The 24,048-nt window shown below is 38.6% G+C and overlaps 1 protein-coding gene across 1 annotated transcript in view; it reads left to right on the top strand.

Annotated features, from left to right (window-relative positions):
* Positions 1–24,048, top strand: part of LOC117293293 (gamma-aminobutyric acid type B receptor subunit 2-like) — an 86,521-nt gene that overhangs the window by 56,270 nt on the left and 6,203 nt on the right. Inside the window, exons 10-15 of the mRNA XM_033775537.1 lie at positions 24–189; positions 13,994–14,126; positions 18,759–18,866; positions 19,815–19,937; positions 21,465–21,610; positions 22,476–22,668. Coding sequence (XP_033631428.1) covers positions 24–189; positions 13,994–14,126; positions 18,759–18,866; positions 19,815–19,937; positions 21,465–21,610; positions 22,476–22,668 — 869 coding nt within the window. The remainder of the gene's footprint in view (positions 1–23; positions 190–13,993; positions 14,127–18,758; positions 18,867–19,814; positions 19,938–21,464; positions 21,611–22,475; positions 22,669–24,048) is intronic.

The raw sequence follows: 24,048 nt of genomic DNA on the forward strand, positions 1-24,048 counted from the left end.
CCTTACCACCCCACCCCCTTCAGCTTCCAGTGGTGGCAAGCCACCAGATGACCACGATATAACGGTGACGGACTACCAGAAGGACTCCGTGTCATACGAGCTTCTGGTCAGCATGACAGCCTTTGCGTCGGTCGGTATCGCCATGGCATGCGGCTTCCTAGCATTCAACATATTCTACAGGAATGAAAGGTAAGTCTTAAATCTCAAATTGTGGTTATTCTTTTGTGGAACTACTGTATAAAAAAAAATTGTATGTAGACCTTCTGGTCAGAGAGCCGGGGTATTTAAAGCAAATGTATTACAACGGCACCAGAGATCTAACTAATAATTAATTAAATAAACAATTAAGCTTTGTTGATACAATCACGTATTTAGTAAACAACTTTCAAATGACAACTTTTAAAAAGGCATTTATTTGGAATTATTTGTGTGTCCAAACGTATGCAAATGACATTCAAGCGACCCCAACTACGCCATTAGACAGAGGAGGATGGCACAGACATCGATATGCAACACAGCACACACAACCTTTTACACAGAGTGGGTTTTGGTTCTGCACCTGTGGGATCCATTGATCAATTGAGTAAAAGACATATACCCCACAAGGGCACTGACATAAGCTGTCACAATCGTGTTTGTTCGACATGGTATTAAACGAATCTCTGTGTCCTCTCTGTTGTGGAAACTTCATGGTGTAGATATATTTTGAACGTACAGGGCCCAATTTCATAGAGCTGCTAAGCACAACAATTTGCCAATGACATTTTTGCCTCGATAAAAACAGGATTACCAATCAAATTCCAATGTGATGGATAAGCAAACAACAGCTGAATACCAGTAACAAGCAATATGCAACAAATGGAAATTTGGTAGGTAATCCTGTTTTTATCAAGGAAATGATTTCATGCTAAGCAAATTGTTGTGCTAAACAGCTCTATGAAATTGGCCCCTGGTCAGAGAGCCGGGGTATTGAAAGCTTGGTTTTCGTATGACATCGGATGACAGGCTGACCTTGGAGCAATTTATTTGCGTTGGAGGTAACATTCTACCTCCATGGTGATATCTATCCAGTACTACTCATTGTCAATATACTCATCTGTCAATAATATGTGATTGATTGAAAATAAGGATGTGTATATTCATTCGACTTATGTGAGTTCTGAATGTGAATCGGCTTTCCTTTCTCCAGAGTCCATAACTTCGGATACGTTCCCAACATTGGGGAAGTTTTGAACAAAAATTCAGTTCAGCTGATGAATAATCTCACCTGAAAATAACTTAACTAATTTCATGTGGTTTAGGCTCAACTAAACACTTCTATGTATAGTATTCAGACCATTTTCCAATAGATAACTGATAATGAATTAACTGGAAAATCATTCCCTCTAGAACTGCAACATGTTTTTCATCGGTAGTCATTTATACTTTAAGAATCTTGTAGCCAAGCTTCTCATCATCAGCTCCCTGTGGTGCTTTCTTAAGACTGCCTCGTCAAGACATTGATTAAGTGATGAAGAGGAATAAGTTATTTTCAGGAATGTTAAATGTCAGAGGAAACCCCAATCATTGTTAATACGCTACATCGGGAAGTAAGATTGCTCCCGTGGGAAACCCCTGGCATAACGCCAGATACAGTGTTTTTGTTCGCGTCATGCCCACGCGCACACTGATTCTATTTTTTGACATCCCTGTGAAGATATCTTTTGTTTTATTTCCCTTTGTCTTGAAACATCCTCCAAGGTCCTTTGTGAAACGAGAAATCCCCGTTTTATCCTCGGTCTCTATGACGTAGCAAATCTCTAAACGGTCTTTCTCTTTCGCTGTTTCGCTAAATTGTCATCAAAACCTACCAATGTCCCAAATCCAAAAGTCAGAACAATATAGGCCGGTTGATTTGCCTTTAAAATTGTAGTATCAGATCGTATCGGACGTTATACCATCAGGAGAATGCCTGCACATGCATTGTTAGTTACTTCTTAGTGTGCAGTTAAGGAATATAAAATATAAATTCCTTTTTGTGGTAAATCGTAGGATTATGTAATCGCTGTGAAAACTGTAGCTAAACTATTTGATGTCCGCGGCAATTAAAGCCATTATACACTTTCGGTACAGAAAAAATAAGTTCACAGATTTACAAATAATTTACAGGGTTTACAGAAGGTAATGGTGAAATACTTCTCTTGAAATAATGTACCCTGAAATGCTTTACGTTTTGAGAAAACATTAAAACAATATCAATTCTCGATAGCGAGAATTACGGATTTATTCTAAACACATGTCATGACACGGCGAAATGCGCGGAAACAAGAGTGGGTTTTCCCGTAATTTTCTCCCGACTCTGATGACCGATTGAGCCTTAATTTTCACAGGTTTGTTATTTTATATGAGTTGTGATACACATATGAGTTGTGATACACGAAGTGTGGGACTTGGACAATACTGTTTACCGAATGTGTATAATGGCTTTAAGGCAAAACTGTCGGTGTCTGCTTGTGCCGAAAACGTTTTTGTTTTTACGAAAGACACATGTGATTTATGTACTTAGCTTGAGTTTGGACAACACCTTTGTTTCGGCTGAATTAGAGGACCTATCTATCAAAGAGTTGTCCTGACTTTGAAAGCCCACAGACAATCGAAGGCAACGTGGTGAGACTCGCAGTTCTTACTCAAGCAAGAACCATGCGAAAGCAGCAACCGCTACACATGTCGGGTCGATGAGTGCCCTTTTTCCAATGCAGTATCACTCCTTTCAAACTCACCGACACTATCACAAGAAGGGTTATTATTTCACATAAGATTGGCTCAGTCTTAAAGTAATCAATGGTAGATACACACACACGTCCATCTGATTGTTTAGAGGTAGGGATAGGAACCCAGCTTTCCAAAGCAAACGTTGAATGCAATTCATGCCCAATTGATTTGATTATATAACGGCATAGTATCACCGCACCAATCGGTGTAAATGAAATCGATTGGAGAGTCTGCATTTTGTTTCGATTTGAGACACAGTTCTTGTTCTACGTTTTGCTTCACTGTGTTTCACTGTGCTTCGCATGGCGTCGAAAATCCCAACCACATCATGCTGCTGTTCACCCTGTATCTTTGATCTTGCTCTCCAAGGTCAGTATTTCTATTTTTGAGATGCGGCGGAAAGAATGTCAATGTAAAAGGCAAGATCCACAGAATAAATATAATTTAAGTGAACACACATTCTCTGTTGAGCATTCTTTTGTCCCAACACATTCTCTCACAGATTTTGTGCAAAAAAAATTCCTTGTTGAACACTCCATTCTTTAGAATGTTTCTAATTTTATTTTATTTTATGCAAGTTCGCCCAAAACAAGGCTAAAAGCCACTCTTGGTAAAGGGCTACAAGGTAGCAAACATAGAAATGCAGAAACTCAGTGAAGCTGAAGGCCTATTCCTCTTGAAACACGGCAGATCTCAGGATGAAGGGAAACATGCACCAGGCAAGGAGTTCCAAAGAGAGGCAGCACGTAGGAAAAAGCAAGGAGTAGCTCTTTGTTTTACTTTGTTCTGGGAGATCTTATGATTTCCCTGTTTTGTGGTTTGTTTAAAGTTGTCCACGGTCGCCGAAAGGTAAAGCAAATGAGAGCACATTGTTTTTGCGTGGCTGTCCATACGTGATCTGAACCATAATTGACATGGTCTTTGCTTTCCTTCAGATTTCGTGCAGGGGGTTTTCGGAGACATGTATGTTTTACCATTTGTTACGTGACGTTAGAAAGTTCAAAATCGATGGCAACTCGAAATGTAATTGTAATTTTGGGCCGCTGCCTTACGAAACGCAATTTGTTGGTTCGCTGACTGGGTGGTGGTGTGTACAGGAATGTTGTAGGATGTCGGTGCGTCTGGTTGTTGACTGAGGACTGTGCCACGACTCCATCCACTTTGCTTTTACCCTAGTAAGATTGTTCATACCTCTAGCAGGAACCACTTAAAATTATTTTAAACCTCACGTTTTTTTTGTTTTTTTTTCTGCTATTGACTACAGCAGGAAACCAGTCAAAACACAGTGCGTATATTGCTTCAAGACATGCTTTACTCCATAGAAATAAAATATAAAAGTCCAATTATATTTTTTTGAAATCAACTATAAATAAAGAGTAAAATTGCAGCTACAATCATATATTAGATCTCTTTTAATTGAAAGTTGGCTTTTATTAAGGATGAAGAATTATTTAAAGGCACTGGGCATCTTTGGTAATTGTCAAAGACCAGTTTTATCACTTGATGTATCCCATTATTTGCATAAAATAACAAATCTGTGAAAATTTGGACTCAATTGGTCATTGAATTGCAAAAGAATAACTACAGAAAAACAACACCCTTTTTGGTGCACACATTTTTATGGCTAAAAAGGGCTTCATACCTGAGGTATTTTAATATGTTCTAGTGAGAAGTTACATCTTTCTCAAAAGTTACGTTACTTCAGAGGGAGCCGTTTCTCACTCTGTTTTATACTGTCAACAGCTCTTCGGTGCAATTCACCAAGTGTGCACTTTACCAAGTAAGTTTTCATGATAACACTTATTTCGAGTAATTACCAATAACGTCAAGAGCCTTTAAACCTTTGTTGCTTCATTGATATTAATCAAGACCACCCACGGTTTCTAGGTATCGCTGTCTCAATCCGAAAACAAACAAAACACCCATATAGTAATGGTTAATCGATAAACAACAGAGGCTCTGGGTAGCTTTGCCAATTCATCTGGGTATACAAGCACCAACTTTAAAATGTGAAGGTAGCTAAGCAACATGTCAGTAATAAAGAAAAACACTCGCCCATGCTCAGTCGAGCCGAAGCTCTGTCTCTCTCTGGGCCCCCTGGAACATTTCCTGGATCTGAATCTCGTCATGTCATCAAATAATCTTGCTTGGCTCTGAGAAGATTTACGGTGTCGTGTAGGATTTGAGGATCACCTGTTATGAAAATCCAAAATGATAACAATTATGGATCCATAGTGAAATCAAGTGAGAGCGAAAGAGACGGACAATAAAAAGGCAGTTTGCGACTAAAGATAATGTCCAGAGGGTGAAAAAGCAAACTTCCATATTCAAGTATGAAATTAACAAAAGTAGTTTTAAAAGTTTTTTCCCCGTTTTTTCGGGTACGTTGTTTATCTCTTCTGGAGAGAAGTCGGTGGTCTGAAAATGACGTTTGGACTGGATAAATGATTTTTCCTTCTTTTTCTTTTCTCCTTTTTTTTCGGGGGGGGGGGGCGTGGTCATCTGCACTTGGGACAGACGACTAAAGCACACTGTGGCGAATATAACACATAGAGCACCCTGTATGACGACTACAGCACAATTTACTATGAGTAGAATAGAGAACAGACATTAAATTAGTGATGTTAAGAAATTAAATTGTTCTAAATGTATTTCTGAGCCAGTGTTTTAAAACTTCTGTACTGATTGAAATGTCCTGCATTCTATCTGAACATCAAGCAGGGTGCTAAAAGTGGTACACACACTGCTATTCATAAATCTCCGCACAATCTTTAAGAAGCCATCCATTGGTGTATCTATATTGGAAAGGCTTCTAACCTATCAACATTCGAACAGCCTATAGCCAGAAGATAAAAAAGGGGTCACAGTTGCAACCGTAGGCAAGATGGGTTTCTATAGAATATACTCACTCCTTCCTATCTAGATAGATTTGTTGATCACAATCATATCCCGAGGGTGAAGACGGGACTTTTTCTCTAAAATCCCCCCAGTGGCTGCAAACATTACGATCGATATGATCATCGGTCGTGGTAACTAGTTCAGATAATGAACTGCAGCTGCCAATCGAAAAAAAGAAGAAGAAGAAGATATTCAGTTCTCTCGAGAGAAGATAACGCTCTTTGGCCGGTGACTTGCCCTGGGGTTGCCCGCCCAAATAACAAGCTAAACCTTCATTTTTTGTGTAGGACATTTTAAAAACACAACACTCTTTTTGCAATAACAGTGCCATGCTTTCAATTTTGGAACAATATAAAGCAATATTAAAACTTCATGAAACAAACATCTTCAAGGAGTATTAATTTCGGTTTTTACCTATACACCGATGTGTGTTAGCACTGTATACTCAGTACTTTCCCGAGTCCTGTAAAAAAATATCACAGGCATGTTACTCTGGTGGGATTCGAACCCACGACCCTTGCAATTCTAGAGCAGTGTCTTATGTTGCCCGGCAGCTAGAGGCAGTTCGAATCCTATGTTTTGGCAGCGGGTACCGCAACGATATAAGCGTATGGGTAAAAACCAAAATTAATATTCTTTATCCCCGATGCAAATTTCAAGGAAGTCAGTTCGTAAAAAAAATCAAGTGCTCTGCTGGGACTCTTAAGCTAGTGATATGCCTTGGTGTTGCCTTCAAGACAACAAGCTTAACCTTCAATATTGTAGGAATTTTCAGAACACAAAACTCCTTTTTTAACCACAATTATGCCACTCTTTCTGTATTTGTCCGATCTTTAGGAACGTTACTAGGTAATACTTTAACTTCATGTCACAAAATCCTCAAGTCAGTTCGAGAACAAATATTATCCAGTGCTCGCGAGACGCAAGACCTGTTTAGGCAGTGACTTGCCCTGGGGTTGCCCAAAAGACAACAAGTTTAACCTTATTATCATTTGTAGGACCTTTTAAAAACTAATAAAGTTTAATATTAAAATATATTACTTTATATCATAAAGTAATATTTTAACTTCATCAATCAAACATCTTCAAGTCAGTTCGAAAATGAAATACCCAGTGTTCGAGAGACACTGGGACTCTCTTTAGCCACTCACGTTGCCCGCAGACGAAAAGCTTAACCTTTATTTTGTTCAACTACATTCTGTTTATGTCTAAGTTCTAGCAGCGTTACAATTTTAACTTCATGGAACAAACATCGTTAAGTCAGTTAAGAAATAAATATCCAGTGCTCGCGTGAAGCAGGGACTCTTTACCCAGTGTTTTGCCTTTGGGTAGCCGCTAAACGTTCATTATTTGTTAGACTTTAAAAACCACAACACAACACTTTTTTCCAAAATGGGACTCTTTCAGTTTATGTCAACTACTAAGAATATGTCATTCTCAACTTCATGACAAACAAACATCTTCAAGTCAGTTCGTCCATGCGCCACATGGGCGCAAATGCATCAAAGGAATTGCTTTTCGTCTGCATCAAAGGAATTGTTCTTGATAGTTGTCTGTTGCGATAGTCCCTGCAACGCCTCTCAGGTACGGCGATTACGAACTCAGCCCATTCATTAGATTACTCCAGTTTGTCTGTCGTTGGCATCTCTCTTGCCTGCCTGCCCTTAATATATATCCACATGCCTTGTGGCACCTGACCGTGTGTCTTGATTTAATAGATGAAAAACCACCTGTGTATATAACCATGGAAAGGAAACTGAGAGTGCGTCAGAATGGGGAACCACGTTGAAAGTGTTATATGAAGCAAGACTGCGCGCTACCGGTTAGCCTTTTACAAACAAAAGGAATGACCCCTAACTTAATTATTGCCGCTGGTGATGTTATTTTATTTCTTAATTACCCCTTTTTCTTATTTTGAAAAGCCTTGTTTTTGTGTTCACTGCCTAGTTTTTCAAAAGGCAGACGCAAATGTACGAAGACAAGTCTGGACCAACCCATCTATGTTTACACCTTTTAATTAATTATATCAAAATGAGCGACTACGTTTTATACTTTATAAAATATGTAATTATTAGATTGTATTAAAGGCAGTGGACACTGCCGTAGTTACTCAAAAATATTATTAGCATAAAACCTTTCTTAGTGACGAGTAATGGGGAGAGGTTGTTGGTTTAAAACATTGTGAGAAACGGCTCCCTTTGAAGTGCCATAGTTTTCGAGAAAGAAGTCATTTTCTCAACGAATTTGATTTCGAGACCTCAGATTTAGAACTTGGGGTCTCGAAATCAACCATCTAAACGCACACAACTTCGTGCGACTAGGGTGTTTTTTTCTTTCATTATTATCTCGCAACTTTGATGACCGATTGAGCTCAAATTTTCACAGGTTGGTTATTTTATGCATATGTTGAGATACACCAACTATGAAAGCTAGTCTTTGACAATTACCAATAGTTTCCACTGCCTTTACACCACATTAAACTCCTTTTTTCTTTTCTTTTTTCTTGGGATTTTTTTTTTGTTATTTAATAAGATAAAAGCTCTGTAGCAGTTATCGATTTGCATGGTTCAAGGCTGACTGAATGTCCATTAGGAACCAAAACCTCCTAAGCACATAAAACATCCTTTAAAGGGAAAGTACACGTTTGGTAATTACTCAAAAACAAACATTAACTTAAAAACTGACTTGGTAACGAGCCTTGGAGAGCTGATGATAGTAATAAACACTGTGAGAAACGGCTCCCTCTGAAGTAGCATAGATTTGGAGAAAGAGGTAACTTCTCACTTAAATAATAAAAGCCTTCTAGCCAGAAGTCTTTATTCCTATTTGAAAGCACACAAATTCGTCCGACAAGGTTTTTTTGCTTCATCATTTTCTCGCAAATTCGATGACCAATTTAGCTCAAATTTTCACAGGCTTGTTATTCTATGCTTATGCTGGGAAAACACCAAGTGGGAAGACTGTTCTTTGACAATATAATCAAACGTGTACCTCCCCCTTAAGGTTCCTTATCACAATGATACGTATACTATCAATGGTTCCACAAGTGATGTTTGCTCAAAAAGTACATTATAACTGTTAGGGCCTAACTCCAAGGGCCTAATTCCAAGATGGAATTACTCACTCTGTGGTATTCTGCAAACCGAAACCAATATTGATCGTCAACCCTGCCAAGTCTAAAAACAATTCTCTACTAATTGTGTTTTAACAGCTTTTTAAAAGGGGGGAAGAACTGCCGACTATCCAAATAAACGACGATGTGTAGCAGAATTTCCATCTATATTAAAGAAATGTAGCACTAGAAAGAAAACAAAAGCAACGATGTTTAAACATGGATATTGTCGTCTTACACGGAACCGCAGTGTTATTTTCATATGCAATATTGTTTAAAACATGAACTCTGCTATACAGCCCATGTCACCGCAGTGATGGATATATTCAAGGACAGCAGAAAGATTCTTTTGAAATTCAGACATTATTTCTTCAAATATTCATCGAGCTTTGGGCCAGTCAGTGCCAGTGACCGAACACAGTGCGGATGAGTTTTCTCTCAGGTGTTGTTTAAACAAACAGCCTATATCAGGCAAGAGCCATTCGATAATCTTTGTTTCTGTTGAGTTCGTCGCGTCTCTGAGTCCGGTACAAAATTGTTGTTTTTTGTTCTTCTTCTTTTTCTTGAGTGGATATGTAAGTGGCACACTGTAATGTAGACGCGTTGCATCTTAAAGAAGGAAAGCTTTGCAGGGTAGTGGCCCCGAGTCTGTTCACAATTCAACCATGGATTCTCTTCTGTCTTTCTTTTTTTCTGACTCAGTTGGAGACTTAAACTTAAGTCGTAGTTGAGTGGGTATAGTCATAGTAAGAATGTTTTTCAAGTCTGCCGCCTGTACTTTCTTAAATTGTTGTTATTATCAGAATTGATTCAACCAGCTATTTATTTACTATATACACAAATTGTGAATAAAAATATGTTTGTTAGTTTGATGTGATGTTAAGGTCTTGTTTACATTTGGGTTCAGGGGTGTGAGACTACATTTTGGGCAGGGCTACATTGAGTGGATATAGTCGTAGTAAGAATGTTTTTAAAGTCTGCCGCCTATACTTTCTTAAATTATTATTATTATCATAATTGATTCAACCAGCTATTTATTTACTATATTAAAAATTGTGAATACAAATGTGTCTGTTGGTTTGGTGTGATGTTCAGGTCTTGTTTACACTGGGGTTCAAGGGTGGTGAGACTGCATTTTGGGCTGGGCTACATTAATGTACACTGAAGGATATGATTGGTACAACATTAAGGTTCACTTCGGACAGGGTTACCATTAGTATGTCTCAGGCTACATTAAGGGGGTCACACGATACATGTGAACCGAATCACTTTGTCATAATAATTGTATATAAAGTGTTGCATGTATGTAGAAACTACTTTTATCTGGTACAGGAAAAAAACAAAACATTGTGTTCTGTCTGAAAACGTTGTTGATGGAATAACCAAGCAGGATAATAATTGCTCCAATGGGGGACTTATGGACACTAGGTGGCAGCAGACTTACCAGGTAAATTGTCACTGTTTACGTAGTTCTGGGCATGCGCACATTACCGAGAACAATAGATTTTACCTGGTAAGTCTGCTGCCACTAGCGTTCTGCAAGTCCCCTATTTGAAATGTATTTTCATCTGGTTAATAATAGCGGCACTTTTGGGAATAATGCTCAACTCCCGGCTTTACATTTCATGAATGCACTTGATATTAAGATTCCTCGAGGGTGAAAAAAAAAATGCCATAAAAATAGAAGACGAATATCGGTTTCCATTTCTGATGATGATACATCAGCAACGCTATAATGGCTGCAGCACATTTCTACCCGATCAATACCAAATCTACATGAAAGCATGAACAAACCAGACCAAGCCGACCCACAACGCTTCCCTGACAAGAAAACAACTCGGGTATCAAGAACATAAAAGAAATGTTGCAGTGATAATTTGATCTGTTGGCATAAATTGCCAAGCACTGCAGAAGGGCGCTACACTCCGGCAATCTAATAATATACCAAAAAGTCTAGCCATTTGATGTATCGAACATTAGGTTAGTGGCTGATGGAGTGATTGTCTTGCGTGGCGTGCACATAATTAACTAGGACTCATGATTATGGCGCATTGATGCAGACTCTTATCTGTGCTGTTGTTCCAGTGAGGCGTTTATTATCTCATCACATTTCGTCTTGTAGCTTTTTGTGGTTCGTAGTAAGATACTGTGTGTCCCCTTTGTCGGCTACCGATGGGAGCATCACGTCTTCATGCATTAGCCTTTTTGAGACACTAAAGAAGTGCACTATTTCATGTGGGTTTAGGCCTAACCAGAGAAAATTACCCACCAAAAAGTGTCATAGTATTGTGTCATACATACCTCAAGATGGCTTATTGAACTAAAAGTAATCCTTAGCAACACCCATAGAAATGTCTTAGCCGTAGCCGCAGATTTTGATACGGCCATAGTGGACACTACAAATCAATTAGTGCGTCTTCCTTGAATTGTTCGGTTCAGTTTAGGACGATATCAAAATCAAAGACAAAACAACAATGCTCATTAGAATTATCAAAGGCAGATTATTTGACAAACACCTTTATGTGAGGCTGCTTAAATAAAGCTCCATCAACATTATAGAATTAATAAAACTGCGGACCTGAACTTCCCTTGATATAATGAAAACACAAAATGACAAGTGCTTCTGCCGTTTGATGTCTTAACTCACACGACTGTTAATGTTAGTTCTTATAGCATGTCACTTGTCATGTTTTACTAATTCGATCATGCTAAACATGTTTAAGTTTTTATTCCGATCCCATGATATATATAATTAATAACCAACAATCATGGTATCCTTAATAAGTGTGTGATACCGATACGCTGCAACACACTCTATTTAAACACTACGCGTCCACTGGGCATTTCAGCCACTTCCTTTGGGTTCCCGCGTATACCTTATACAAGCGATCCCATTACTTCTCAATATTCAAGTGAACATCAATGTTCCATCGTGTTCAGTCCGTTTGCCGTGTGGTGTTGAACTGTATCACAAACTCTTCCCTCCGGGATAAAAACGTCAAGCCGTGTTATCTCTCCCCACTTTGCGATGTTATACAAGAGTTCGAGTACTTCCATTTTTTTTTTTCAGGTGTATTATTTTCTGACACTTTTACGCGTTTATTGTATATAGTTTTAGCAGGCTATACTAACCGATGCATCAGGCCTGCCGGTATTAGCTATCACGATCCAGGCAATTTCAAAGACCCTTAAAACCTATCGGTGATGTACAGCTGGGCACCGCTGGCTAAACAGATGGAAATGGATCGGCTGTAACTCTCTGGGACCCTCCCCCGGGTTGGAAATGAAAATGACCGATAAAGCCTAGGATCGCTGTCCTAAGTATATGCACGTTCAATATTCGAGAAGCAAACTTCATAATAGGCTCGTACCCGCATGTCCTCTTCGCCGTACTATAGAGGCTTTTACACGGCAGCAAAGCTTGACCTTTAAGCGGTTTCTGCAGATTCCTTTGTTTTGCTTTGCTTTATAGTCTTTCGTTTTTAAGGACTGAGACAAATTCACCAAAGTATAAGACTTCACTGAATTTCAATTGCCACTTCGTTTGAATCGAATTGGTAATTTTTCTCCTGTTTTAATTTGTGGGTTTAGTCCCAGTCCTCCTTGGAGATTTCTCAGCTCCATTTCGTCTGAAAAGGGGATTTCGGGTATCTCTAATCAAGCAAAACAAACACAAAAATGGTGTAAACTTTGTCTTTCCAGCTAAAAACACAAAAACATCGTGACAGCATAAATATTATAAACAGAGAGACAATCTTCAGTAAAGCTTATTTTGAAACGTTCACAGCTACACAAGTGTTTTGTTTTTAAGAAACGCGATATTTAAGAAATAAGATATTCACAGTATCAATGTTTGAAACATCTGATGAAATAAATACTGGTATTAAATCTGATAGATGGCCTATAATGGTTTACTTTGTAATGAAACAAGAAAATGTTGTGAAGCATTATATCCGCGACATCTCTTACTGCCAGTGACAAGGTCTGCTCGAGCAGGAAATTGAACTTGTTGTAAACAAATTGTGGCCTGCCGTTTCTAATGCTATTTTTAAAGCCTTAAAGACATCCTCTGCTATAGGGTTTAAACACCAGGTTATGGGTCATTTTGGTTGGTAAGCAGTTTGCAACAGCTCATTAAACCAAGGTATTCGAGACAAGTTGGTTATTGAGCGTAGCGCATTCAGCATTTCGTTGTCAATTTCACTTTGCATTTAGTATTTTGTCATGTAAAATAAATTGTTACAGACTAAGTGCCAACGAGGTGTTTTCATCATCTCTCCCACCTGTGCGAACCAACACTGTTCGAATAATCAGCTGTCGTAAATTCTAAACCAAATACATTAAAATTTACAGCTTGACGTGATGAAGTCCATCGAGGGGAAATTATACAAAACCCAGACGGGTTTGCTTTATTAGCAACACTTACAAATACACACATCCCTTCATATTATACCACCTTTGTTTGGAGATGTCACTTATCAAAATTCTTGTTGTGACACCTCGAGTGTGATTTCTGGTGTTCTATGCCTAAGTGACACGGCTACAGAACAAACTGACAGAGACAAAATTGGCGCCGAAGTCACGGCGAAGGTGCGAATCAAAATCCCGCTGGCACGCGTTACTTGAGGTGTCATCAAGGTTTGTATGCGTGGATGCCAAGTTAGCAAAACTCAGTTTATAAATATGTATTTATGGTGATGAGATGCCATGTTAACAAAACTTGTGTTTATAAATATGTATTTCTGGTGGGTTTTTTTTTTTTTCGATTGTAAATTTGATGACATTCCCAATGAGTGACAAGTGTAAAATCATATGTTTTATATTTATATTTTTTTATAAGTAGGTCTCCAGCCTAGTGGTTGAAATAAAGAAACTCACCTGCTGCAATCTACCTCCATGCTGCAATTGAATGTAAAAATAGCTTCCGATCAGGTGCAGTCATGATTTATTTTTAAACGTGGGCGATACCTGACCTAAGATTTTTAACAAGAGATGTCAAGGATCTTTGGTAAGGAAACCAGACTATCTTATAAGACCAGGTGCAAGCTCGCGTGTCACGCCCATGTTTCAACACTTTTTACTGGTCATAAACAAAGGTTTATACGCACCCACGTGACGCGCTCTTCACCAATAGGAATAGCGAAACTGTCTAAGGTGTTTATGAATTGTTATTTTTATACAAGTAAAGGTATGTTTAATTAATACTTTTGGTGTATATTTTATTTGTTTTAGGTTGATCAAGATGTCTAGTCCAAACCTCAACGACCTTATCATTGTTGGCTGCATCATGATATACGTGACGGCAATCTTACTGGGTGTGGATGCCAGACTACTGTCGGATAGTCAGCTTAAGATAATGTGCCAGGTAATACACAACTTTGATGACTGTTTAATTGTGATTTCCAAAATGGTGGTGGTACAATCTTCGACAATTCTCCTGGGCTGGATCTTACTAGTCTTATCTCGCGTTACGACGAATTACTCGCCCCTACTTTGACAATCCAAGTTTGTAATATACTAGGAATAGTCCTGAGCTAGGATTATCTTTGTGAAATCGACTCCTTTTCACGTTTTGATATTTTAATATATCTATCTTTATTATTTACCCCTCCCTTGCACTGACGTCACACGTGCAGATACAGGGTGCGTTCGTTTAGCTTCCCTGGGTCGACCCCGGTGTGTGGCGGTTTTTTTTCCCAGGACGAACGTGGGTAATTATCTGCACACGTTCGTCCTGGAAAAAGAAAAAGCCACACACCGGGGTCGACCCGGGGAAGCTAAACGAACGCACTCAATGTCGTAGGACACGCTTGCCATTTTGTTTGTGTGTTAGGTGGTCAGTGACATGTTAACCCTGCGTCGCCTAAAGCGTGCACAATACACTGTATGCCCATGGCCTATGGCAACCAGATACATTGACTCCCAACATGGCGCAAGTAACACTGATGTGATGGTGACGTCATGTAAATGATGCAAATAAGCCATAATGCATTTCTTTCGCCTGTTTTCCGAATACTGAAACGGAAATATTTCCTACATGCATAAAAGACAGTGAGTTCCAAAATTGTACCGTTTAGTGTATGATACCTTGGAGACGCTATATAATCTCGGAGATGTGTTTGAGCTCAGACTGGCTAATCGGTGGAAGTTAACTCTTTATATCTGCTGTCACTTAGCATTTAAAAGTCTCAAATTCAGTTCAGATGACATATCGGTAGCTACTTAGTTCATTGGCATCAATCTGGTAATGGGCCTAATTAAAGAAAATGCCACCGGTATAAGTTAAAATGATTTCGCTTCATGGTCTTTCTCCTCCCATTAGATTTGCGTTCACGCATCCAAAGCTCCCTTATGGAAGAACTGATCAAAACAAGATAATTACATTAAACTTTCATGAACAGTATTTTGCAGAAAAAGATAATGACATTAAATGTTCATGAAAAGTTTAGCAGATAAACGACATTAACGATACCATTAACTTCAAGCATGTTTATCACGTCTAGGGATTGTGCTCCTAGAAAAGAACTATTAGAAAGAGGTTCAAATGAGTACAAATTTCTACCCGTTTTTCTAATACGGATAGTTCACAACTCCCACCTAACTCCCTTCGGGTGTAATATCCCAATAAACGAAAACATGGAAGGTCAAAAAAGGGCATAGCGGAGAATCCGTATCAATAACTGGGCTCTGGGGGTTAATAACTCATAACAAAAAGATGAAGAAGAAAATAGAAAATAAGACACACGCATGCTATAAATTAGCGGCATCATAATGTCTCCTATGGCCCGGGGTAACAAATCACTGTTTAAGTCATTTCTTTGTAGTCGGTAAAACTGATTAGAATTATGCTCAGTTAGCCCCCAATCTCGGACCATGACTACCTTTCATTCCCATTTTTCGAGGATTTCCTCCCACAAACAACCAGTGGCGTCGTTATTAAATTAGTCATCCCTGTTTTCTTCAGCATTTTTTAGGTTGGACCGAGAGTGGGCGTTTTATATTTCATATTTCATCAGTCTTGGTTGATACTTCGGTAAACGCCTGGTTTGTAGACGCTGGATGGAAAAATGAACATTGTGCATTGGCCAGATAATTGCTAATAATTATTAAGTCTCCTGGGGAATCTGTTGCATTTTTAAAGTCTTAAAACAATTACAGTTTACTTGTACCCATGGTATTGGACTTATGGCTGTGTGTTTGCTCTTGACAAGACGATCGACGCGTATTTTTCCCGTGTCTATAGACCAGAACGTTTATGTTTTAAGGCAAACAAATTTATTGTTTCAAAACGAATTCATAGGGTATCATAATATATAATAACAAGGATTTTTTTGTAAATGGCTCAAATGTATTTTATACAATTTTGGTCTCTGATCGTGAACCGTACTCGCGGTCAAAATGTTACTACAGATACACGCGCTCTTAAAAGCCACTTGTTCGTGGATAACTTTCAAAGCATATTTCATGCGGTAAAAAAAAATGTAAAAAACACACACTGGAAACATGTTGGTTTGACTATTAGTGGTGTCAACATCAAAATTATTATTTATTTATTTATTTATATGAACAAAACCTCCAAAAATAAAGAAGATAAAAATACAAAAAAAACACGTACAAAGCTACATATTATACACGTATTTAAGGAGTCAGAATAACTCTGACATAGATGTACGTATTAAACAACGATTTCAGGAAAAGGTATCTTGGATACATTCTGCTGAAGTTGGCTCTTTAGTAACGCGACGACGTCACCTGCAGGTATATGCCTGTAAGCACCAGCAACCATACACCGATTTACTGTTAGTCTGAGCCGGTTCCCTATACACGAACCATACAATCTACGGAGATACCAAACACGTTCTACATCAGACGCACGGCGGCGATGGGGATTTAGTTCGTGTCTTGCCCAACTCACATAATCGCGTCAGCGGTCAACACCAGCGATATCAATAACGATAAGAAGCAAACTGCTAAAGTTTTGTCAGATGTTGAAACATGCCCTGCGTCAGTATCATAATCTGTACATGGTATCATATGACAAATCACTCTAAATAATGCTGTTAGTCATATTTAATTTTGGGCATCAAACTGGATACGATGTGCCATTGATGATTGAATGTAGTAGGGCCATGTGTCGCAGCCAATCTCACATAGGCGACGTCTAGTCGGCATTTCCTCCAGTTATAAAGTGAAGAACTTGTATGTGCTTGACAATTGTGCTTCAAGACTTTATGAAATTGGGCCCAGATGACTTTCCTAAGTAAAATTACTCAACGTAAAACACAAATAAAAAGGGAGGAGGATCATTCAGTGCCAAACACTGGGAACCAATCGGTAAATCCAACGTTGTGTCGAGCGTACATAGACCCCTTGCACATGACGTCACGCTCTTTAAAAGGTGCCTTCAATAGGCCAAAAAGCACCCCACTGACGCCTAATGAGGCAAAGTTTTGAACGGTAGCTGTTTTTTCCATTGGCCTTCCCGGCCCTTTCAACGCTCGCCTGTTAACCCTATGATTCTCAGCACAGGTTACGGTCTTTGCAAAACGGAACAGAATATCAAAGCAGGTGCATTATTCAACAATCTGAAATTAGAAGAAGTTCTAGTCTCATCTCGAGTTATAGGACGATGGGTTACTCGTCCCAACTTAGGACTACAATCCCGGCCATATCTCGTTGAGCCCCCGCCCCCTTTCAATGTTGGTTCTCGTTGTTGCAAGGCCCTCTTCTGCGTTGAGCAGGGGGACGTGGGAGATAATGTTTATGGTCAGGGGAATAGGACAGGGGTGGCCCAAACATTTTGGCCGGGATTGTAGCCTCAAGTTTTTAGTAACTCGTAAAGAGTACTAGAAATAGTTCTAAGTGAGGACTATCTTTCTGAAACCGACACAGGTCCTTCACCTCGCCTGTTAACACGATGATTTTCAGCACCCCATGAAATAATCTTTTCAAAACGGAAAAGAATTACTCAGCAGGTGCATCTTTCAACAAATCTGAAAATAGCAGAAGCTCTCAGTGGCCTTTTGATAATCGTTGGGGCCATCCAGTCTTCGTCCTTTGGATAGGTGTGCTATTTGAGGTAGAATGAAGGGAACAAGGTTTATAGACTGATTTTACAGATCCCACCAGGGAGCGTATTACATCTGTCGTCGGCAACAACTGAAGCATCAATAGCTCACCTTAAATTTCACGGTTTACTCATTTGCAATTTTAACCTGTCAACACTCGACCTAAGAGACATCCCAAGGGTCGGTTGCCGCTTATTTTATCCATTGAAGTTGTTAATTAAATTCGACCTCACTTAAAAAATCACCTTCATATTTTATGGATTTTAATATCACTATGACCCATACAATATTTCTGCATGAGATACGATGATGATGGATCAAGCTTTCATTTTGTATTTCAAGACGGTTAATCCTGCGTGATGAACTCAATAGATAGAGTCCTCTTGAAAGTGGGGAAAGACTACAAGTCTCTCAAATGATGTATAAAATATAACAGACTAAACTTAGTTTGACATTGGACATTTCCACTAGGGTTTGTGCAGCGAGTGTCTGCCTTGCTACTTTAAAATTAGACATTACTGGTAAATGTGAAAGTCTACTTTTCATTTGGAGATTGCATGGGCATTAGTGTACAAACCTATGAGAATGTCCAATGTAAATGTCCAGTTTCGAAGTATACCGAAACAGAATCCGGGTTAAAGTGTAATTTTGATATACCTATAACTTTTCGGATCAACCTGATGGGCCAGGTCCCAGTACCCGAAACCGGGTCTTCTGAACTGGGTTTCTTTATAGTGTAGTTCATCCCAAATAGTAGCCTAACTAATGTACTGTTTGTTTCTCTATTTTGCTTTTAGCATCCAGGTTGGTACCAATGGTTTAAACGGGAGTGTTCACTTTAAAGTCGACACTGCATTTTTTAATTTTTTTTTTTAAGTTCTCATTTGTTATCGCTTAATAAGACTTTTTACCCATTTTTATCTTTGCAGTTCCGGGCGTGGTTGTTTGGCGTGAGTTTCACCCTCTCCTTCGGGGCTATGTTCTCAAAGACGTGGCGAGTCTACAGCATATTCACAAACAAGAAATTACAAAAACGGGTGAGTTTTGAGCTGACATGCGTCTAAATATTTAATTCTTTAGACATTTTATTCCGGTATAAGTACCACTGCAATCCAGACAGAATCCAACGAATTCATCATTTGGACAGCAGCTAAAAAAGCAAGTGACATCTTTGAAATAATAATGAATTATTTATTTATATTTTTAGTGCAATTGAATCTCTCACAAATAGTATGCTTGTGTATCCCCTGGAGTCTTGAACTGCAGCGCTTATCACACATCAGTGCCAGGGTGTAAAAAATGCCTGTAGTAGTCATAGATATACAGCGTTGTTAAACAGCAGTTCAACCTATTATTAAAATAAACACATATAAAATGGTAATAAACTGCAAGCTTCCAACTGGGCCCAATTTCATAGCGGCCGATTTTGTGCTTACTTTGCAATTTCTATTTCATAGCGCTGCTAACCGTAAGCACACGAAAGGGCATGCTAACCTTCCGGTGCTTACCGCACGAAAATAAATGACGTCACAATGCAAATCCACGGTAAACACGCAATATGGCCGCCAATTTTTTCTGCTAACCTGTGAAATACACTAAGGCTTAAGCAAATGTTCCTGCTACAGTAAGCACGCAAATGTGCTTACCGTTAAGCAGCGCTATGAAATTGGACCCAGGTTATATACTCAAAACATTAACGTTCACAGACTTGTATAACTGACGTTGGTGTATGGATGATAATTGTGAAGAGAACTTGTTGAGAACTTCTCTTAGAAAAGTTATGCTTACCAGAATAAGGTTACCAGCCAGAATTTTGTGTAACTAGACCATCTTTAACTGGTATCCTGTTTAGTTTTCGTAAGTAGAAAATTGTTGGGTATTTTGTTTTCTGCTTAAGCAGCTCTATGACATTGAGGAAGAAAGAGAGAGAGACTATGAAGGTATAAAGTTATAGTAAGAGCATTATTTGTTATTCTTTGTATCAGGTAATCAAGGATTACCGTCTCTTCGTTATGGTAGGCATCCTTCTCTTAATAGACATCGCAATATTGACACTATGGCAGATACTAGACAATGTGACTGTGCGAATCAGGGTGCTTAGCAAAAAGGTAAGTCGCTAATGAAAAAAAAGACCTCAAGGGAAGGTACACCTCTGGTAATTGTCAAAGACCAGTCTTCTCACTTGGTGTTTCCCATCATATGCACAAAACAACAAACCTGTGAAAATTTGGGCTCAATCGGTCATCGAAGTTGCGAAAAAATGATGAAAGAAAAAAACACCCGTGTTGGACGAATTTGTGTGCTTTCAGATAGGAATAAAAGACTTCTGGCTAGAAGTCTTTTATTATTTTAGTGAGAAATTATCTCTTTCTCAAAAACTACGTTACTTCAGAGGGAATCGTTCCACACAATGTTGTATACTATCAACAGCTCTCCAATGCTCGTTACCAAGTCAGTTTTTTAGTAAAATTTTGTTTTGAGTAACTACCAAACGTGTACCTTCCCTTTAAAAGGAAATAGCTACAGAGGTGGTAAATCAATCTTTATTGAGCAAATCAATATCATACAAAATATCAATAGGCAGAGGTTAAAGAAAGCACACTTAAGCCCAGGTCATTTATCATGGCCAACCACAAAGTTGGCCATGGTAGAGTGCAGGGCAAAACAAGATAAACGCAAGACATAACACCGAGTGAAAAGCAAATGTGCAACAAAAATAACTTAACTTCTAAGAAACAAAAATCTAAATTTGTTTTTGATTGGAAAAAAACAAAAGGTTAACGAAAACTAAAGTTTACATGGTCCCATTAAACATGGCGTGTGTCAACCAAAACGCTCCACTGTGGATATGAATATATTACGAAGGAAAAATGAATAGAGCGGCAAGAGGGGTGTGACAAAGTAGAAGGTTCAGATACTTTACCTTGCAAAAACATACTGCACAAAAACAACAAAACACCATACGAAAATTGTGTTATACATAAATAAATATATAGTGTAGACTGAGTGAATTGTTATCATGACACCAGAATATTATACACATAATGAATGTTTATGAGTGCAATGGTGCGAATATGTTCATGAGTTGAAAGATGGAATGTTCTATTCAACGAGGCGGAGCCGAGTTGAATGGAACATTCCAGCTTTCAACGAATGAACATATTCGCACCATTGCACGAATGAAAAACATTCATTATTTGTTTTTTATTTTATGACAAAGTGATGTCTTGTATGTTAAGGCCTGCTCACAGGCGTCTAGATTTGCTAAGCATTAATCAGCATGGAACCAGTCTCAAACCCACACATCACTGTGTAATCTCCGTTGGTAACCCACAGTCTAGCACTAACCAAATGTGTACGCGCTTAGCACTCTCCATGCTTGCTTTTATTTTATTGTATACATGTATTTTGTATGCATCCATTTACACTAACACGACTAAGAATTTGAGGCTGTTTTAAACAAAATGTGAACCAAAAATTAATACATGAATAGATGAATGTATCAATGGCCTAGTAGGAAGACCCAACACATTAGTGTGTGATATTTTTTTAAAGATTCCTTTTTACTTTTCACACTACGTGTCTGAGAGATTTCATGTTGTTTAAAACCAGTGTGACCAATAAATACATTACAGGACGAAATACCAGATAGACCTAACACTATAGTGGTTCTACAACAACACAATTGCGGTGGGGAACTCTCCACGTATTTCATCTGGGCGGTCTATATTTACAAAGGATTACTGCTCGTCTTTGGTACGTTCATTGTATGGCAGACCAGGTAAGGTTTCACCCTTTGTTCTATCCTTTCACCTTTTATTCTATCCGTTCTCATATCCAGGATACAGGTTTTTCTGTACATCAAAGTTGCCACTGTTTTCAATGTTTTGATTCCAAAAAGGGAATTCTTTAAAAAATCAGGAGGTTTTTTTAAGGATGGCAATTCTATGGTACGAAAAAAAAAGTTCTCGGGAATGCAGACCTAATGATCACGATCAATAGGTTGCATTGACTCAAAAGTACTCCTCGCTATACGATCGCCAGTGCATAGTTCACCCTTTCAATGAGGCCATTATACCTCATGATGCGAGTAGGTTTGTTTTAAGACGACCAAACACAAAAGAAGAATTCACAATATCATTCCACGCTCTCTCGTGTGGAACTTTATCTATATAACGTGGTTTAAGCCAATTTATCACAAAAGTTCTTTTACGATCCATTTTGTTTCAAAATTTTTAGATGGCGTGCGAACAGCTGTCCTCATTCTTGAACGATAATGATTACAATATCTTAGGTTTTCTCTTCATACATCGCTTTATCTCGGGCGTATTCTAAGACAAATGGGTTTTTGTCTTACTTTTTAGTGAGCTGCGAAGCAGAGTGAGCATATGTAAAGACCGTTTTTGATATTTTTTAATTAAAAATGATACACAGTGATTTATAAATCTAAAAGGCGCATCTTGTTTCCATCTTGTAATTTTTCTCTTTAGAGACTTCATCCGTAAAGCTTTACCGGTATCAAACACCGCCCTCGGACCTAATTTGATGAAACAAACCTATGTCGAGTTTAATCTAACAATCCAACTAACTGTATTTTGCTCTACACCTTCTATTCTCTCATTCACATCCCGCCATCACACGTTCAGAAATGTGAACATTCCAGCTCTGAATGACAGTAAATACATAGGTCTGTCCATCTATAACGTGGTCATATTCAGCGCCTTGGGGGTGCCTCTCTCGTATCTCCTAGCCGATAACAGTGGCTATACATACGCCATCGTTGGCGGTCTTATCATCTTTTGTACGACTCTCACGTTATGTCTACTATTCCTACCGAAGGTGAGGCTTCATATACTTGATGGTTTTGCTGCATGTACACCCCAAAAAATAGTGTAGATACGCTTGAGTAGTTTGTGATTTAGTGTGCAGGGTTTACCGTGGTTTTTTTTTCAGTGACTGGCTAGCGTCCTCAGTTTGTCATTTTAAATATCCCACCATTTTTCACCAGATTTTCCGTCCTCGTTGTCATGTTGTATGTAGTTACTATGTCATCATTGTTGGAACAGCCTTTATATGATTACTTGACCGTAATTCTGGATATCAGTACCTGTGCATATCACGGGCAGAAAGGTGACTTTCTTCTGGCTTTAAGATATCAGTACCTGTGCATATCACGGACAGAAAGGCGACTTTCTTCTGGCTTTAAGATTACAATTTTACAAGAAAGTTGGGCAACCATTGCTCGCATTAGGCATACATCGAAAGGTCTGAAACATGTGAATTAAAAATAATAAAAAAGAATTTGAAACAATTTTCCTCATGGTTTTAATTATTTGTATATCTGTCTGTACTTCGAATGGCAAACAATATTCTCATGAAAGATTCATGGAAATTTTTTGAGGATGTATCTTTTCTCTTTACTGCATAGACATGTATAATTGTCAAACTTATTTTGCCTCCTGCATGCATTGGGGAGTATATGCACGTAACGTTTGTTTTATGTCAGTCGTTCTATATTGTAAATAATGCACGAATGATATGTCATTTGATCTGACATCTTTGTAGATAAAGTGAGACACTCACCATGCTCCACCGCAACCCTCATCATTTGCATGACTTACGTTACCTTCATGGCGTATTTATAGTTTCCAACCGAGGGTTCACTTTAAGTTGACGGGACAGTACAGCAATTTAAGCCTCTTTCAGTCCTTAGAGGTACTGGACACTACTACGTCAAGATAACTGTTGACTTATAAAGATTACTTGGTAACGAGCAATGGAGAGCTGTAGATGTTATACAAAGTTGTGAGAAACGGCTCCCTCTGAAGTTAGGTAGTTTTTTGAGAGGCAATTTCACACTCGAATATTAAAATCGTTCAGGCCCGAACCTTTTATTAGGCATCTGAAAGCACACACATTTTTGCAACAAGAGTGTTTTTTATTTGATCAAACTTCCATCACCAATTGAGTGCAAAGTTCACTCACTAATGTATAATGTTGGGATATACACCAATTGATATACTTGACAATATCACCAAAGGAGTTTGAATACGGTGCCTTTAAGTTTATGGGACAAGAAAGCATTATTAGTTTCTTTTAGTCGTACAGGTTTTTCTCACAAATGGTTCTCGAACTCAAATCTGTGAAAGAAAATGCATTGAAACTGTTGCTCAAGGAGAGATGTGATTTGCTTTATGCGGCTGCGTGGTTATGATATTT

This window comes from Asterias rubens, chromosome 8, assembly GCF_902459465.1.
Source record: "Asterias rubens chromosome 8, eAstRub1.3, whole genome shotgun sequence".
NCBI classification, from domain to species: Eukaryota; Metazoa; Echinodermata; class Asteroidea; order Forcipulatida; family Asteriidae; genus Asterias; species Asterias rubens.